This window comes from Carassius gibelio, chromosome B13, assembly GCF_023724105.1.
Source record: "Carassius gibelio isolate Cgi1373 ecotype wild population from Czech Republic chromosome B13, carGib1.2-hapl.c, whole genome shotgun sequence".
Taxonomy (NCBI): domain Eukaryota; kingdom Metazoa; phylum Chordata; class Actinopteri; order Cypriniformes; family Cyprinidae; genus Carassius; species Carassius gibelio.
The window spans coordinates 15504849-15524201 of record NC_068408.1 but is presented as its reverse complement, the minus strand read 5'-3'; the positions used below and the strand labels follow the sequence as shown (position 1 = coordinate 15524201).

Genomic DNA, 19353 nt, shown 5'->3' with positions numbered 1-19353 from the left:
CGCTCAAAGTGCACCACGTGGTGAAGAAAAATATCTTTACATTGAAAAAAAAAAAGACGAGTGCGTTTATATCATATTGTGAAAAATGTTCGTTTGTCTGTCAAATCTAACACAGGCTATATACTTTAATGTAAACACTTTTACCGTTCTGGGTTTATTTTCGCATGTTATTTTTATAAGGCTTACTTAAATTAAGCCTTAAGAAAATGTAAAAACTGGAATAATATAATAGTTGAGCCACTGAAAGTTAACTTATTATAGGTAAGTTTATGATTGAAACATCATTGGTAAAGAGTTTAGGGTAATTTGGGACTTTTAGCTTCAAACCACTCATTCATAATGTTTGTTTCAAACATCAAATTACATACATCTAGTGCAGCTTGAACCATTAGATTACTTTAGATCCTGGTTGTGTTGAGAAACAACAAGAGGGAAAATGCTCTGCAGCAATGTATTTAAGGAGTGGAATCCTGGATTCATCAAGGCCTTCATAAAATATATTCATTATGCTTTTGCATGATCATTGATCAAAATTTTCACCAGTGAGTAGACACTGAAAATGTATGTGTATCTATCTCTCCTTTAGTGAGAAGTTGGAATGTGTAACTAAGCTTTTCATATGCTGAGTTTTTATTCTCTCTTTATTTAGGATCACTGTGAATGCCCAAGTTTGGCTGTCCAGGTTATGGAGGTCATTAGGACCTCTCATCTACTTGACCAACGTTTGATCAGAACATATGCATTTCTGTATGTCAGAGAATAACTTTAAATAGTTTTAGTGAATTTCTCCTCTCCTCTCTGAAAAACTGTTCTCATTGTTTGTGTATATATAACTAAACACCTGACAAGATTCAGAGCAGAGTTAGCCAACCTTGAAGTAGAAGTGTTTTCTGCATATGTGTGTTGGTATCAGGGATATATGGAGATGCTTAGTACTTTACATACTCTCAAATCCCGCGCGACGTTGCGGTCTTTTCTTGTTGCCATACCAACAGCGTCATTTTTGTTCTGAAAGCAAAGCGCTACCAGAGAAGCCTTTGTCCTCTTTGGCGCGACTCAGTCTGAACTGGCTACAATGTCGTCAGCTAAACCGCTGTGGCTATGGCGTTTTTTTGTTTAACAGAATGCTTAGAAAAAGTTCCGTTGGCTTGTGATAACTTAATACATTTTGTTATTTGGTACTGTTTTACATACCAGTCATACATTCGATTCTAGCGTGTTGGTTTGTATTTCTTTACTCTCACTGTGAATTCAAACTCCGGTTTTTTGAAACAAGTGCGCATGCGCATTAACGTCAGCGTCACTAACGACTATGGATTCAGAGGGGTGCTCAGCAGACGTAAACAATGTAAGTAACTTAACGTTAGAAATCGCGGTCTCTTAATAAAAGTATAAATATGGCTTAATTGCGTGTTTTTGATTTCTGGAATGAACGAGCCCTCGATATAATTCCTTACATTTCTAACGTTAGCTAATCGGGAGAACCTTGTAGCTACTATCACTGCATGGCAACAAGTGAGCAGTGCTCAAAATTAGCGCTAATGGCTTTACAATGACTTGATGGCAGTGAATTATTGATTATTTGTTTATATAGTCAACAATGAACCGAAGGCACGAGAGCATACTTGGATGAACTTTTGAAAAAAAAAAATCAGCTTTGTATTCATCGGCTAATCAATTGCTAGATGGGATAGGCTGATTGGCAGGTAGCAGTTCTTCTATGCAGGACTTAACTGTTTTATATATATATTTTTGGTGTAATGGATGGCCGAAATACACGTACAGACACTTGCATACTTGATGCTTACATGTGTCGTACATGCAGGGGCGTAGCCATCTTTTCAGAAGTGAGAGGACAGAATTACAATATAATATTTCTGTAATATATATAACATAGCCTACCAGTCAACAGTTTTTGAACCTTAAGTTTTTTGTATGTTATTTTAAAGAAGTCTCTTCTGCTCACCAATCCTGTATTTATTTGATCCAACGTACAGCAAAACCAGTAATATTGTGAAATATTTTTACTATTTAAAATAACTGTTTTCTATGTGAATCTCTGTTAAAGTGTCATTTATTTCTGTGATGCGCAGCTGTATTTTCAGCATCATTACTCCAGTCTTCTTCAGTGTCACATGATCTTCAGAAATCATTCTAATATTTCCTGATTAACAATATTTAAAACAGATGAGTAGTTTTTTACAGTATTCTTTGATGAATAGAATGATCCAAAGATCAGCATTTATGTGAAACAAAAAGCTTTTGTAACATTATACACTATACCATTCAAAAGCTTAAAAGTCAGTAAATTTTTTTTTTTTTGGGAAAATAAATTATAGAAGTGCTATATATGAGTGCACTCCGGCTTCAAGTATGAATGAAGCACACATTGCATGAGAGTGTTTAGTGCTCCATGATGTTCATCTTGCCCTCCGAATAAAATATCAGGTCATGCACAGATATTAAAAGTGGGGGGGACACATCCCCCGTGTCATCTATGCCCCTGCGTACATGTATTCCTATTGATTCGGTGTGATTCAGGTATATGAGAGAATGAGAAATCAAATTATATAACGAAGATAAAATTTAAATAACTGTTAAAGTAAAGTTAGTTATAAGTGAAAATACAGAAATAAAATTAAGATATAAGTCAGATATTTGTCTAACTTAAATTCAGCTTAGTATACAGTTGAAAGGAATAGTTCACCCAAAATGAAAATTTATCCTCAGGCCATCCAAGAAACCATTTAAGTAAACATTTTAGTTTTTTAGGCTGTGGCTATATGGAGGACCTTGAAAGTACTTCTTTGAACTATCTTAAATTTCTCTTGCAACCATTATAAATCGGAGCATTCTTGCAGACATTCAAGTTTACCTTTCCTCTTTTTACCTTTTCAGCCCCCTCCAGAGATTCCCTACCAGCAGCATGGACAAAATATGCATGATTCAGAGGCTAGCAGACTGAACACAGATCCTGACAATAATGAAAGACCATTTAGTAACACTCCGGATTCAAGCGTGCAGCCACTCATAGACCGATCTGAGACTTTACAACTGGGTACAGAGTGAAGGTGTTTTTATACAGTGGGCTTCAAAGATCTGAGGTCACATTGAAAATCTGGGATTCCAATTTATTTAAAACTGGAAATAAACACAGTGTTTGGATTTTGAAAAAAAAAAAAAAAAATTCTAAGATGTTTGAAATCCACTGTACATTGCTTCATGCCAAAAAGCATTTTAGCTCCTATATATATATATAATTACTTTTCCATAATGACAATTGTTATATATTTATAATTATTTAATTGACTTTCTTTTTCAGAGTTTCAGGATAGCCAGTTGTCACCTGCACTTACCTTGCATCCCTGCCTGGACAAATCTCACCTTATTTCTGACTCCACATTTTTTCAGCATACAGATGTAGAATTTGTCCCTCTTCGGTACTGTTTGTTTAGTCGTCTTACAATTTTTCTTCACATTTTTGTATTTTTAGATAATATTTTCTCTATTGTTTTTGTGCACACAGGGGATTTCCTGACTTCTCAGTTATGACTGAGAGGTGCCTCAGGACTTCAAATGTAGCTGTAACTGATGCTTCCCACCACCAAAATACTATTCTTGATCAGGCTGCACTTTCCCAGCATCCGTTGGAGTTACCAACAACCCTGACTGGTGAAAAAAGCTGCTGTTCACTCTCCCAGCACAGCCTGTCACCTGGAGACCATTGCAAAGAGTTTGAGGATCAAGGGAGCATTTCTTATGTTGCTGCTGAGGACAATATTATCAGACATATGGAAGGAGAGGAGCAGACCACTGCTCAGCAGCTTATTGAAGGAATGTCTGCTCAGCTCTTGTTAAAGTCCAGGGAAGACAATGTTATTGTGGCTGTTAGTGACAGCAGTAACATTTCCTCCACCTCTGAACCTGCCTCACTTCATCAAAACATAGACAAAAGCCAGTTAGAGCCTTCCATGAATCTTCAAAAAGGCTCATTATCATCTTCATTTCAGAAGACTGCAGATGTTTCAAATATAACTTTTCGTGATTCACGGATGCATTCACACCAAACAACTGACCATCTCCATGATCAGTTTCTGTCTTTAGGACAAAGAGGCTCCATCTCGGCCCCAGCAAGTAGGCACCATAGTGGGAACAAAAGCTCTAATAGTGGAATGTGTGTCACACCAGCTGGTGAAGCTTTGATGCATCTACCAGATCTGCAGAGAGTGCTCTGGAGCTCCGGTCATCTAACAGCAGCAGATGGTTCATTCTTGAACTCTCAGCCTGTGTCTCAATCCACACCTGCAATACCTATCATGAGACCCCCACCAGCACTGACCAAACTCTCACTCATACACTCCAAACAAGAGGCTATTGCGTCTGTTGCTACATCCTCCCAAAACAGTCACTCCAAAACTGGCTTAATTCCATCACTGGACCTAAGCGATCAACGTTCCTCTCCCATTCACTCTCAAACAACAGCTACAGATCCTAGTGGACCTTCAGAGACTGTGCAAACAATGACACATGCCCAACCCATTTTAAATGTTCCTCCTCCTGTTTTAAATCCACAAGCCTCTGATACACCTCACTCCAACACTCAGCACTTTTACTCTGGTGCAGAGATGAAAGATCAAGTCCCTCGTCTGGCCCTTGGGAGAGTACATTCTCTTCCCAGTCTGAGCTATTTACAAAAAGTAGATGCCTGGAAAGTCAATCAAAGTTCTAGCAGGTCGTTTTATGATCATTTGCCACTTGATAGTGTGTCGCCCAAGAAAAAAGCACAGGATGTTGTTTCTGAAGCACTTCACCACATGCTTTCTCAAGACACATGTCTGACATTTGGTGCTAATCCCAGCTCCCAAATGTTTCAGCCACTTTCCTCTTCTCATTCTGGAAGTGTCTCACCCCGTCAGGTGGGTGTAGTTGGGACGGGTGCGTGCAGAGGAAAAGCATCTGAGTCACCTGTCAATCGCTCACACTCTCACTCCTCCCTAAGCTCTGTGGTGACCTCTGTTCAGAGAGATGCTGGTCCACACAATCAGCAAATTCCAGTAGCACAATTTAATAACATCATTCCAACTACCAGATCATTGGACTATCAGCCATCCTTTGTTTCAGGTGGAAGGGGTGAAGGAAAGAATAGCTCAGCTCCTCACATGGATAAAAGCTCAGTCCATATGTCTCCTCTCCTCAGTCTGGGGCACTTCAGTGATGTGTCATCAAACCTCAACATGAGCAGCACTCTTTCGAGCTCTCAAGGCAGTCGCCATGGTGAACAGAGTATGCGGGCATCAGTGGGAGCCACCTCTTCAGTAATGAGTCTTGAAGTAGATAATTATGCACCCTACTGGACCTCCAGACCTGCGTCCCCTCCTCACACTAGAGAACTCAACATTGAAGACAGGATCCCTGTAAGTTCACAGTGCTGTAGAAGAACTAGTAAGATGCACTTAAATTCGGCATGAAATGAAATTCCCTTTCTATAAGGTCTGCACGATAAATAGGATGCGATTGTCATGTGTATGCTTTCAGATGGAGCGGCATTTTAATACACGGAGCCGTAGTTTACTGACAAGCTACACAATGTTGCTTTTATAATCATAGGCAATTCATCTGCGTTTATGAACATGATATTGTGTAGCTTCATCTGAAAGCAGTGATAGAGATTTACTACTAATCACAGAACCAGCTTTACTGACGAGATGCGCATGACAATCTCATGCGATTTATTGTGCAGCCCTACTATCTATATATAATTAATAAGTAATTTTTAATCAAAATGTCACAATTCTAACATCCGGTGATAACGACACAATCAACAGCTGTTGGATAAAATATTTTCCCTTTTTTAAAAATCAGTTTTACACAGATTTACATCACACTATGGAAAAAGATCTGTTACATTGTGACTTTAAAATCAACATGAATTTAAAATGCTCTAACTCACATCTGTTAGGAAATATAGTTTTCAATTATGCACAAGCAGAAGGAAACATTTAAGGCATTTAAGTTGTCAACCTTTTTGACTCCAAGGCCCTCACTGTCAAAGACAATATTCAGTTTCCCCTCAGATATATTTCTGTTACTTCTGCTTTAATGACAAAGATGCACATTTTCAAACTTAATTTTTTTTTAGAAACTAGACACACACAGAAGAGTGTATATGCATGCATTCATAAAAAAAAATAGCTATATTAAAATAATTATATTTAATATTTTTAAGTCAATTATAGTAAATTCCAGAAGTCCAAGGTAAATTAATAAATTAACATTTCAAAATGTTGCTCACAAATGGCAATTTCAACCCAATAAAATATTTTGAGATTTCCATAACTAGAAAAATTATATTCGCTATAAAACTGTGATTACTTGTTTGAAAAATACTGATTCAAGGTGATTTTTGTCATTAGTTTTTATATCCTGATAGATAATTTATTAGTCTGTTTTATGTCTTTTTGTTTTACAGCTGTACCTTTTAAATTTGGGTATTGACCAGTCACCTTCAACTATCTTAAATCCATTTACTCATCGAGGACCAATCAGAGAGCCTGAATTCTCTCCTACTGACTTATGTACCATCAAAGGCTCCATAGGAACACCAACTAAAAGCACACAGCCATCTGAAGGTGAGCTAAAAACTTCTGACATCTTTGTGCATTTACATTTACATTTAGTTATTTAGCGGATGCTTTTATCCAAAGTGATTTACAAATGAGGACAATAGAAGCAATCAAAAACCATCAAAAGAGCAATGATACGTAAGTGCTGTGACAAGTCTCTATTAGCCTAACGCAGTAAAAGTAGCAAGCTATTTTTAATTTATATTAACAAGAAAAAAATAGATGATAAGAAAATAATAAAGAATGTTGCTAGTTTTAGGATGCACTGCTAAAGTTATTGAGTTAAAATATAGTTGGTTTCATTTGTATAATGTTTCTGGTCATATTATAATGATTTGTTTTGTTTTCTGTGTATATAGTTGACAGTCTTCAGAAGGAGACATTCTCCAGTTCTAGTCAGCTCTCAGCTGACTCCAGTGCTTCTGTCAAACACCGATTGTCAGTGCATGAGCGAGGCCAACCAGCCAGTGACAGAACTGTGAAAAAAACGTTCAGCCAGGTGGAAACGCCACCAAGACTTAATTCAACTGTTCATCCTTCATCAAACCTACAACAGTCTAATGCTCCACAAAATGAAGGAAACTTTGCCCTTTCTAGCCAATTCAGCTCAGAATCTATGACTCCTCCAGGTCCCAGAGAAGTGATAAAGGAGGATGAAGACTCTTTTGTAGGCTCTGGCACACTGCGTGAAATCAGACGTCTGCTGGGCCGGGCAGAAAGCCTGGTTTCTGGTCGTTCCTCTCTGACTTCCTCTCCTGGCTCACACCGCCTCTCAGAGAGTGACACATCCCTTGTTTCACTGGGACGGAACATTCAAGGTTATCATGATGACACATCCCTGTCAGCTGGTGGGAATCTTTCTTTGCTGCTGACTCGCTCTTCATCAGATTCAGCTTTGAAAGGAAGCTTGTCATCCTCCCAAAGGCCTCAACAGATTGACCGCACAACTATAGAGCCTACCGCTCTCTCTTTGAGCAGAGAGGAAAGTTTGAAGTCACGTGACCTCTGTGCGACCCCAAGACGGGCTGAACCGGAAGGCTGCAGTGCTGCAGACCAAGATAAGGCAAAGCCACCTACAGTCACATCTGCCATGCAGATAAATGTTCCTTCGATAGCAGAAAACCAGGACCAGACTGAAGATGCTGTGTTTGGCTCTTCTGAGAATGATTCGTCTCATGTCTCAGCTGAGGTTGAAAGTATGAGTGACAGTAGCAGCGAGAGTTCATTGGCTGCCAGAGTTGCCAAGCTCCTCCAGAGTGAGTCACCCGTTTCAGTGGTTACAAGTCGGCCAAGCACCAGTGATCCAGAAGACAGCCGTGCAAGAGGTAAAAACAGCGAGCAATTTGTCTAAAAGGACATTTAGTCATATACAGGTTTTTTTCAGTACCAGTGGTGCTTTTCTGAAGTCAGTGGTTTTTACTTTATGGATAACTGGATTTGGTCTGTCGCTTTAGAATGGATCCTGATGAAGGTTTCTGGCCGCCGATGTGAAAGCTTAGAACTAAACGCTGAGGACAGAGAGAGAATTGAAGACATCAAAAGAGAGCTTCTACTGAACACCAAATACACCAAGGTAAAGTACAAACACCAGCACAGAAAGGTCTGCCAATTTCATTTGTGTGAATATCAGCATTTTTCTGACAGCAATAAACTGGCATTGTATTGGTTTTAAATTTTATTTGGTGTTGGTCAATATTGGATATTTAACTGTGCATGCTCAGATCAGTTAATTTTTAATAACACTTATAATTTAACCCTGTGAAGGCTAACATGAAATAATAGTCAGAATTTTTTGTTATGTTCTGTTTATTGAGCCTTCAGAACATTCCTCAATTAGTTTTCACCAATGGCGAAATTCTGCCAACAATACCAAGCCAATAGCCTGACTACGTCAGACTTTGTACTTCCACTCAACTTCAATTCGGTTCTGTATTCAGTCTGAGATAGCAAACCATCTTCTAGTTTTCCTCCGGCTCCAAAACAGCCGCCCAATCAACGAACAGAGGGCGGGCTGAGAGTCGTGATGTAGACGCTAAACTAAGTGTAAACGCCGAGTTTAAGATTGTAGATTTGGTTAGGGAAATCACAAACGATCACAGATATGATGACACGGGATGCTATTCGCTCTGTTGTGGATAAAATTCCCGGCATTTGCCTACTGATGCCCGAACAAGAAGAGTGTTTGTTTCACATATTTAATGGAGGTGATGTTGTGGCCCTAAAAGTTTAATTTATACACTAATGGAATCTCATAGCACTATGAAATATGCTTATACTTAAGTAGTGTTTTTACCTAGCCCCCTATAGTTATTCTAACCACATAACAACTTGAATAAAGTGGAGACAATAACCAGTGTTTATGGTTATCACTTCAATAGTATTTTGTCTAGCCCCCCATAGTTAATTCAACTGCATAACAATTTAACTAATGTCAAGCCGTTAGTGTGTGCTGTCTGTCTCAGAAGGTTAATGTGTCTGAGGTCCTGTAAATCGTACATAAAATCCATATACATTTTAGTTGTCATGCTATCTTTTATGGTATGTCTTGGATTATATTTAAATGCTTAGTTTTATGATCAATGCTCAGTAGTTTAATATTTTAGTCAATCACTGAAAAAGCTTGATGTGTCAATTTTGATACATTTTAACATGATTTAAATGTTAAACATAAACTTTGATGAATCAAAAATTTGCTTCAGTACGTTAAGTGTTCGTCTTAAAATATTATTAACAATATAAAAGTTATTCTTAGGTCTACATTATAAGAATCAACAAGAACAACTAGAGATGCAGCAGGTTCTTAGAAAAGCATTGATCATGTTGTTAATTGTGATACTGTACACTTTATAGGGTTCATAACACTGTTCAATATAATCTTTAGCTAATCTCAAAATATCAATTTTTTTATACTGGACGTCATAATGTTGTGACGTCTAAATACACTTGTAGTATTTAAAACAAATGCATTTTTTTAATGAATTTAGACAAAGTACGATTTTTTATATGGGCCAATTATCAGTAATTGGCCATAAAATAAAACTATTATGATTATTTTAAGGAAGAATTTTAATATCCTAAATATCACACTTAATGGTGAGTCTTTAATAATATGAGTTTTGTTTTTGGTGCGGCAGACTGCATTATGGAAAGTCCAGATAGAGTGTGTTGAAGGTAAAGCTGTTGTTTGCATTTGCGTTATTTATTCTGTGCTCTCTTGCTTGCAGTGTTTCTACTGAATCTCTCATCTGTCTACTTCCCACAGTCCTCCCCAATCCTAGTTCTTATCAGTAATAGTAACACATCTTGTTCTCTTTCTCATGCTTTGTTTCTCAGTGGAGCTCAGATTCTGAGGGCAGTGCTCAGTCGAGTGCTGGTCCTGAATCTCAGCTGTCGAAGGGCTGTGTTGGACTGCGTAAAATGGAGAATTGTAACTCAGATCAGCTGCTGAAAGTCGATTCAAAACCTTTGGAAACAGTTCCATTTTACACTCCTATCCAACAGGATCTAGAGGCCAGAGTTCGCCAGATTGCTCTTAGAGAAGGGCTCAGTTCCCAGCCTTTAACTTCTATTACTATATCAACCACTCGCCTCACTCCGTCTCCACAGTCACCATCACATGACCATATCACTGCTACTGAAGAATTGGACAGTGTTGGTCCTGACCATGAGACTTTAGAGAGCACGAGCCAAATGAGACTTCAGCCAGCTGTTATACTTAATGTATCTGGCAGAGAAAAGGAGACAGCGAGAGAAGAACAACAAAGTGAAGAGAACAAAGGAGAAGATATGACTGATGATGACAAAGAGAACATTGTTACAAACAATCCCCAGAGTATCCATAGAATACCTCACATGGACTTTAATGCTACTGGGAGTAACCAGATATTATCTAGTGCGTCATCGGATTCAGCCTTTGACAAGACGTCCCATCTCTCTCACATACACGTCACCTTATCGCCCAAACCCAAACACCATTCCAATCCAAACTACTTAAGCAGACTATCCAGTCAAAACACCAGTAAAGATGTCCCACCTCCGGCGGTGTCAAGCATGACTGGTGAGCGTCTGCAGTCTATACACCGAATCTCAAATTCAAATCATGCCAGATCATATGAACACAGAGAGCCAGTTCAAGGCCAGAATGCAGGAAGTGTCAGTGCACACTTACAGGCCGGATACCCACAAACCTTTGCTCCCTCTCAGAGGCTGGCTGGGACATCCAGAACTCTCTCTGTTCAAGCAGGTATATGATGTACAATTGATATGCTTTTCAGTGGCATTTGATGTTGGTAAATTAATCAGTTGATTTATTTTTCTTTATGTACACTTCCTGTAGGTGTCCCTGCCCTGTTGCCATACAAACCTTATGGAAGCTCAGAGTTGTTCTACATCCCGCGAGCTGATCAAGAACTTTCTCCTTGTCACTCTGACACAACTGTAGAAAGCTCTCACCCAGGTATGTCACAGAGAACTTTACTCAGTTATTACTCTACAGCATCCTAGCTTACATTGCCACTTTATTTAGAATGTGAATCCTGTTTTGTTTCTACAGCTACTTACTAAATTAATAACTAAATGGATATTTTTGGATATTTGAGAAAAACATTTAAAGGCATGAAACTAGCACAGATCTAAGTTGTTTGTTTTGGCTAATTGGCAGCACTGTTTAGTTTTTATTAAAGGGGACATAACACGCATAGTTTCTGCTAATCTCATGTTAATCTTGTGTACCTATTGAGTAGTATTGCATCCTTCATTTATCAGAAGCGTCTTCACTGTTATCAGATTAATAGAAGAAAGAAGCAGCTGTAACGCTTCTCTCCGAAAACAGTCAGAGCTAAAGAGTCACGAGCATGCACAGCTTTTGCTTAGAGATTGTCTGCGTGCGAATATTTGACAACAAAATGCCCCACTTAATGAAATAAAAGTCCTCATGGGAGCTGTGTAATAAGGCTATTTAAAGTTGCCATGAAATGAAAATTCATCCTTTTCATTTTCTAAATGCATGCTATTGATCTTATAGTTAACAGGTTTTTTTTTTTTACAACATTACGTTTTGCTTCAATTCTTTTTTTTTTTTTTTTTTAGTATTTCACCTAATTTGATTTTATTTGCAACGTTTACCCCGCCCCTTTCTGATTGTTGACTGCAAATTTATATTCGGATCTGCCTCCATCCAAGTATCATCAAATAGACTGAACTAAGTTCCTGCGCTACATTCTGCCATTTTTACTGGTTTCACCCCTATCGGATTTCCCGATCTCATCCACACCATTGCACCCTGAGTTTTGGGAGTTTCCTGTTTCTGTTGAAAGTACCTGATTTTTCAATGGCAGGACCATTGTGCGGTGGTGCTGGCGCTGGCGCTGAGGGTAGGTGAGGAATGCAGTAGGGCGGTGGCTTGTCTTGTGAAAAGCTGTTTTGCTTAGCCACAAAGGCAAGGACCTTTTTCTTTTCTGGTCCTTGATCCCAGACCCTTTTCAGATCCTTCCAGACATTATAACTCTTAGTCATATACTTATAATCCCAATTGGGATCGCCCAACCCTTCAAAAATTAGAGTTTTAGCCAATTCCATGCCCTCATCTGTGAATGAACCCTCTCTAGGATACGTAGTTTCAATTTGTGGTTTCATGCGCTCTGACCATCCTGCCATATCACTTACAAAAGGTTCCGTATAAAACCCTTGATTATTTCTGAACATAAAATCAACTGGTGTTTCTCCTGGTAACGGTCTTGAGATTGAACCCCCCATTTTCCACTTAAGATAGCAGTACCAATGGTAATGTCTAGGCACACAGCTTTCGCCCTGATCGTCACTAAATCACCTTCTTTTGTCTAGGTGTTACCTAGATTTGAGCTCTCGCCAAACCAAGTTTGGGTCGCCCGCTAAACACCTTTTTCTTTTGGGCCGAAATATATCAGCATGTAATAAAAATTGTTAATAGATTTCCACAGTATGGATTTTGTTTAAATTTCAATCCCCAAACTAAATAAACTTCCGCGAAAGTAAAATACACTTTGATTCAAAAATACAGAATGGCCAGTACTGCACATCCAATTACTCCACGCTAATAGTCAACAAACAAATCTTGTAACTTGTGACTACTGCTGCCAGCCGTAGTGTAACAAAAATGGCAAGCTTAATTCCACTACCAAATAGTGATTACAACTCCTTCCCGTCTCTTTAGGGGAAATGCGGGATCATTTTTACATTAATCCCCTACTAGGATCCTACAGGGGTAAGTGCTATATTTCCTTCAAGAAATATACAAAAACACTTACCCCTTTGACGTAGGTCCGCCTGATTCTCCCCACCGTCTTTTCCCACTCAATCTCGGGACTTTTTTTTCCCGGTTCTCTAGGAGATTCCCCACTTTCGCGGACGAGCCCCCAAACTGTAAGAATAAATCGTATATTCTTGCCTTCGAGATCACAAATATAATTTTGGTTCAGGTTGGGTTATCTGAGCAGAGGAGAGCAGGTACCCGGGACCAAAGAATGAGATACACAAGTGGTGCAGTTCATTCTAACCTCAACTTTATTGTACATTGGATTTCACTTTTATACAGCATCTTAGAGGAAGTGAGGCAATGGAATGTCTGGAACATAATAGCTGAATAAGCATAACTGACTTCATTGGGTAATCAAATACCATGAAACAAGAGCAAGTTTCAAATGTTAGCACATCATATTTTCATCACAAAATGTCCTTTAACAAAAGATGTTCATGTGCACAAGTAGAATCTCACAAGTATGAAAGACATGGTCAGAATAGTCTATCTGCCATCAGTGGTTCTACTTTTCTTTGCTGTTGCTGTCAGTGTTTTGTTCAGCCTTTAAACCCTGGTCGCTTTCAGTTATGACAGTCAGCTCGGTAAAGCTCTATAAGATTTGCAAAAAGGACTTTATCTTCATGCCAGAATTTAATGTTTGTTACTTGCTACCAGGAGCAAATGTGGCCTAATTGTTAAAGACTTGTACTAGTTACCAGAAGGTCACTGGTTTGAGTCTCAGTGCTAGCAGGAGTTGTAGGTGGGGGGCAGTGAATGAAAAGTGCTCTCTTCCACTACCCATGGCTGAAAGCGAAAGCGTTGCGTGCTGAGACTCATTCTCATTGTTGCATCAAGCATATCATTCTGCACACCAGATGCACATATTGTAAGCGCTTCATGCCGCACTGTTTTGCTCTATCGAATCAATTATATGTAGTTGCCTTATTAAAAAAATATGCTATACATTTAAAAGAAATGAATTTTAATTTAATAGTATATACTTATATATAAATACATTCATTAATGGATTTTATCATTCAAAATATAAAGTGTGTAACATTATACTATATTTAGTGCAACACTATTATTTGTTCCACACAGAATAATAATTTAAAAATTATGTGTGCACTGATTTTTCTAGAATAGCTTTTCCTGCCGAATTGTCCACTAACCTAGTTTATGGTATTTTTTTTTGTCATAGATCATGAATATACATATATTGTTTTCATATTTATTTATTTTTTTTTTATTATTATTATGGAGTAGTCTGTATTCAGTAGGTTGTGAAAGAATTTTTAGGAGTTCCACACAAAGAGATATATAAATTCTACATTTATTTAAATAAAAAAAATATTTAGTATCAGATCGGGATCAGTATCAGCCAATACTGAACCCTAGGTATCGTAATTGGGATCGGAGTTGAAAAAGGTGGAACGGAGCATCCCTAATTTTTTTACTACATTATTTCATGGAAGTCTCCGTTGTACAGAGGATATTACGGATACACTATGTAGATTATTAGAGGACACATCTTTGCTGGACAGACCTTTAATTCATCTGCACCTGTTTTGTATCACAGAATTCTGATTATAAAAAAGGTCAAAATTTCCATACATAATTAGTGATTGAACATAAATTGTTTTTTACTTGCACCTCTACTGGCCCCTCCCCCCGAGTCTTACAGATGGTTCATGCTCTCACTCAGTCTTGCATTATTCATTTTCTTTGTCCATAAGAAAGCCAATCCAGCAACACAAGCCTCTTGTGATCCACATGCCAAACCCTTCTGGGCCCCTCTGCTTCAGTGCTGTTTGCTCTCTGTTTGATCCTGCTCTCTTCTGTTCTTTCTCGCTCCATCTGCAGGTTCTGATGATGCTGTCCCTCCACTCTTTAATACAGACATTTTAGGCTCTAGAGAGCTAGAAGACAACATTATTGCATCAAAACACAAGGAAGGCATCTACAGTAAGAGGACCAATATGAAGAGAGGTAAGATGCACATTAGTATTAGTACAATATTTACTTAATTTAAAGAATTCTCCAAAAATGAAATGGTCATCATTTACCCATCCACATGTATGACAAGTTGCCATTTTTGTAATAGAAACTTTGCTGTGGTCTGTTGCTGTTACATAAAAAACACCAGCATGTAATCTTTTTTGTCTCTCCCATTGCCAGTTCCCAGTGTGTCAGGAAATGGTCTTCCAGAATCAGCAACCACTCTTGCTGGCCAAAATGACAATACCGTTCCTGAAGCTTATGTTTTTAAGAAGAGCATGGACACTGTTGGCATTGATGAGGAGTATAGAGAGGAGGAAGAAAATTTTGTTCCCTTACACATGGAGGCCGACTACAGTACAGATGATGTGCATCTTCACACTAGCATTATTCAGGAGCCCAAATTACCACTAGAACCACACCATTTACCTTCTCAGCCAATCAGAACGTCTTACAAGGGATACAAGACAAAGCAGGACAGAACACCTCATGATGTTAGCATAGAGATTAGCAGTTCTTTGGACCAGCTGTGGCGTCGCTTCAGTGAAAAATGGAGCATGGAGGAGACAAGACCAGCTAATGAGGGAGAAACGTCACTGCTTGATCGACTGGAGCGTCTGTCTCGTCTCATTCACAGTACCACACCAACAGACCTAAATATACAACAGTCACACAGCAGGAAAGGAAAGTATTATAGGAGGAGTGATCAAGAGGATGGGACCATGGACGGGGAAGAGCAAAGAGAAAGAGTTCAGTTAGACGTGGCTCCACAACAATCTTGGCCTGAGCATGAGGAGAGTCAGGACAGAGTGCATCGCTGTCCTGCTGAGAGAGACGAGTCTGCAAGTGTGGAGACGAGCAGTAGCCTGTCCACTATTGACACGGAGCGACTGCTGCGAGCTTTTGGACCTCACCGGGTCACCAGTAAGGGACAGAAAAGCAGTGACAGCTTGCTCAGACTTTACAACACCATCCATATGCAGAAAACTGGCCGAAGGAAACCCCGTCCTAAACATGTTGCTGTCTCTGTTGCTACCAATGATGTGAGCACTGATGACTCCACAGTAAGTCTTCGCTTGATTGAGTTCTTCAATACAGGTTGTTCAGCTTCTTAGTTTTGAAAGATTATCAACAAATTAAAAAGAAAGATGCTAGAAAAATAATCACATGTACAGTATATCACAAAGATCTGGTGTAAAGATCCAGTAGTACATTATACTCCGCATTTTTGACTGAGAGACTGTCATTCTATCCTTATTATATAACTGTCTAATCGTCTGTTATTGTTCCAGGTCTCTGCTGATTCTTTATCATCTTCAAGCACTTTACCCCGTCATTCGCAAAGACGTGTGTCCCAAAACCTAAATTCTAAAAAGTCAAAGGTCAAACTAGTCAGCAGAGGTGTGCAGGCAGGTCAGTTACACAACCGTGGTCCACATTTTTTAAACTAAGCAACATGTAAATTAGACAGTAACTGCAACAAAATATGTTGTGGGGTTGTGTATTCTTTTTGCAGGTGATTTGGAAATCGTTACAAATGGTACCCGCAGACACACTCGGGATGTGGGCACCATCTTTCCCTCACCTGGTGCTTTCAAAGATGTCCGTTCATCAAACACATTGTGCAGAAACATTCAGAGTGGCTTTCCCATCCCCACTGCTTTCACATCTAAACCCACCCAAACCCTGACTGCTCTGAAGAAAGACCCCAGCAACAAGAGCATCCGGACACGCTACCCAAACGGTGCAAATTACATACAGACAGCATTTTTTTTCTGCCACTCATTTGTTTCTCCTTTTCTGGTAATGTTTTATTTATACATTTCTTTTTAAGGTGTGTCATGGTTCATCACAGCCGATGAGCTTAAGTGTGATGGTCACAAGGAAAACCAGCCACAGAACGAATCAGCACCTTACCCAAGAGTCTGGTTTGAGCCTTACACCAGAACCAGACCCTGGAGAGAAACAACCAGAGAACCACTAAGAGAGAGACAGAACCAGCAAGAACAAGAGAGGCCAACAGAGTCCATAACAGCTACAGAGACCGATATCAGTGACAAACCCTCGGCTCTTGTTCGACTTTCACTTCAGGTGTGTGACGAGCAATTGTTTCATTTATCCTTTTTAAAGCTTGTTCACACCAAGGTTGATAATTATAATGATAACCAAGAATGCTAACTAGAACAGTATCATTGAAGCTTGTACCAATTTTTTTTTTAATGTTCATTTTGAATCCTGCTGTGTGATTTTAGATAGTACATGGAAGTTGATTGTTAATTTTAAGGTACTTGCACACGACATTTTCATATATTGGTAGTTTTTTCAAGCGTGTTCGTCATCATATCCAATCCAATTATGACGGTTGAAAGTTTTGGAGGCAGTGTGTAAACGTGATTGACACGACATGAAGTCATATTTATTGTTTAATTTGTGAAGAGAATTTTGGACTCCGTGTGCAAAGACCTTTAGTCTAACATTGAGCATTTGCATTGATGGGTTTCCTTCAGGAAGCTCTGGAGCTCCATCGGCCAGAGTTTGTATCTCGTTCACGCGAGCGGATGAAGCGTCTGGGTTTGCTGGTTGAGGAGAGGAGGTTACAAGAAGTCTTCAACAGAGAGAGAGAAGAGCTCTTCAACTGCCCCGCACCATCACGTCCATACAGACCAGGTGACCTTATAACATGAAAGATTACTAGTGTGTTGTTATGGGAGTATTCAGTTTATTATATATTTTACAAGTTTGGTACAGCTTGCATTAAGATGTAAACTAAAACATGCCTCTGTCAGCAGCTCCAGTACCCCATAAACGAGTCGTTCCAAGAAGAGAGATGGTCCAAAGATCCAAAGAGTAGGTATCCACTGTATCTTTTTCAAACAGTCTAGATGGTAAGAGACAATGCACATATTATCAAATTGTGCAAATATGGGTCATTTAAAACTTAAAAAGCATTTTGTGCCCTTATACATGCTTTCAGTTGGGTAGGGAGGAAATCACACAGTCAGAGAATAGACAGGACAGACAGACTCAGGAGGTAATAGTGTGTGTGGTGTGTGGGTGTTTTTTTTTTGAGTGTCTCTCTGTCAGGTTTATTAACATTAAAAAGAAAACCATAAAAAGAGAACCATTTTCATTACTTCATAAAAACCTTTCAGCAAGTTTCCAAGGCAACGTTTCTCATTTTATTTTAGTTAAAGTCAGTACAAGGTGTATTTTAGAACTGTTAAAGTAACTAAAACCTAAAACTATATAGACCTATTTATAAAAAATAAAAAAAAAACTAGAAATTATAAAAAGACAACAGAATTACTAACACTTTAAAATTAAGATGAAAGCACAAAATATAAAAATAAAATTGAATTCACAATAGTAATACAAATTCTAAAAGTAAATGCAAAAATAAATAAACAGTAAATAGTACAAATGTTATAGTCGGTGCTACTAAAATAATACAGATCTCATCCAACTTTTATTTTCAAGTTTCTATTTCATGTGTAATATCTGTGATTCAAAATAGGCTCAGTCAGAGGTGTAATGATCTAAACTGCAGTATGTTCATATTTTATTTGGATATAATTCATTCAAATAATTTTGCACTTTAATTGACAAATAAGTGTTTATTCCCTCAGGAAATATGCTCAACTTCCTGAGGTCCAGAGAAGAAAGGAAGAGGAAAGGAGACAGGCAGAGTACCGCTCTTATCGCCTCAATGCTCATCTCTTTAACAAGGTATTATTAAAGGTTTCTTGAGTAGGAGATACATATAATAGCCCAAATACAGTGATACTGCCAGCTTTTAAATCTGTATTATTCCAGAAATGTCAGATATACAATTGATGAGTTTGATTAACGTTTCTAATGCATGTCTTCTTTCTCTTGCAGAAAGTCACTAATCGTGTGTTGGGAAGGAGAGCGCCCTGGCAGTGATCCAGAATCAGCTCAACATTTCCAAAAGCCTTAATATTCTCTGAATGTGAAACGTTCTGTGGGGGTTTTATATGGGGTGATATTTTATAATGGTTGTCTTTTGCAAGTGTTGCTAGATATATGTGTGGATTCGGATTTTAGATGTGAGATTTTATATGATTGTGATTGTGTATTATTTATGGATTTGCAGTGTTGGATTGCTTTAATATGATTATTATAGTTGCAATATTACTTTTTATTATGTCTGTCTTTGCTAAATTTTAGGAATATTTTTATGAGGTTAATAAATAAGAGGTGATTTGTAAGAGCTTTTGTGTTTGTGTGCTATTGCAAGTAGGTGAATGCTGATTAACAACAAAAATTACTGTTTTTAATTTCTGAAATCGTGCATATCCAAAAAGAGAATGTGGCAAAGGACATTCTCAAACGCTTCACGTGAAAAACGCTTTACGTGGTTTAATGTACTAATACACTGATATTAACAGATCAAACTCACTAAACATCATACTAATAAAGTATACTAGCTACAAAATA

The 19353-nt window shown here is 38.4% G+C and overlaps 1 protein-coding gene across 3 annotated transcripts; it reads left to right on the top strand.

The window, feature by feature from the left end:
• The first annotated feature begins 109 nt into the window (after window positions 1–109).
• alms1 (ALMS1 centrosome and basal body associated protein) lies at window positions 110–19128 on the top strand. Of its 3 annotated transcripts, none has more exons than XM_052572355.1 (18): window positions 110–261; window positions 2899–3058; window positions 3323–3440; window positions 3527–5414; window positions 6470–6629; window positions 6983–7948; window positions 8078–8196; window positions 9957–10866; window positions 10960–11079; window positions 14761–14886; window positions 15076–15959; window positions 16188–16308; window positions 16412–16639; window positions 16730–16986; window positions 17403–17562; window positions 17682–17742; window positions 18522–18621; window positions 18775–19128. In XM_052572355.1, the coding sequence occupies exons 2-18, from the start codon at window positions 2938–2940 to the stop codon at window positions 18817–18819; spliced, it is 6384 nt and encodes a 2127-aa protein (XP_052428315.1). In that variant the 5' UTR covers window positions 110–261; window positions 2899–2937; the 3' UTR covers window positions 18820–19128. The 3 variants fall into 3 exon arrangements, with proteins under 3 accessions (XP_052428315.1, XP_052428313.1, XP_052428314.1); XM_052572353.1 differs by lacking the exon at window positions 110–261 and adding an exon at window positions 1025–1348; XM_052572354.1 differs by lacking the exon at window positions 110–261 and adding an exon at window positions 1027–1348 and having other exon boundaries at window positions 17685–17742.
• The last annotated feature ends 225 nt before the right edge of the window (window positions 19129–19353 follow it).

Excerpts from the sequence above, each read along its gene's own strand:
- alms1 (XM_052572353.1), top strand. The coding sequence starts at position 1,313 with ATGGATTCAGAGGGGTGCTCAGCAGACGTAAACAAT. Across the intron at positions 3,441-3,526 it reads GTAGAATTTGTCCCTCTTCG|GGGATTTCCTGACTTCTCAG; the intron begins GTACTGTTTGTT and ends TTGTGCACACAG. Across the intron at positions 16,640-16,729 it reads CCGGACACGCTACCCAAACG|GTGTGTCATGGTTCATCACA; the intron begins GTGCAAATTACA and ends TTTCTTTTTAAG.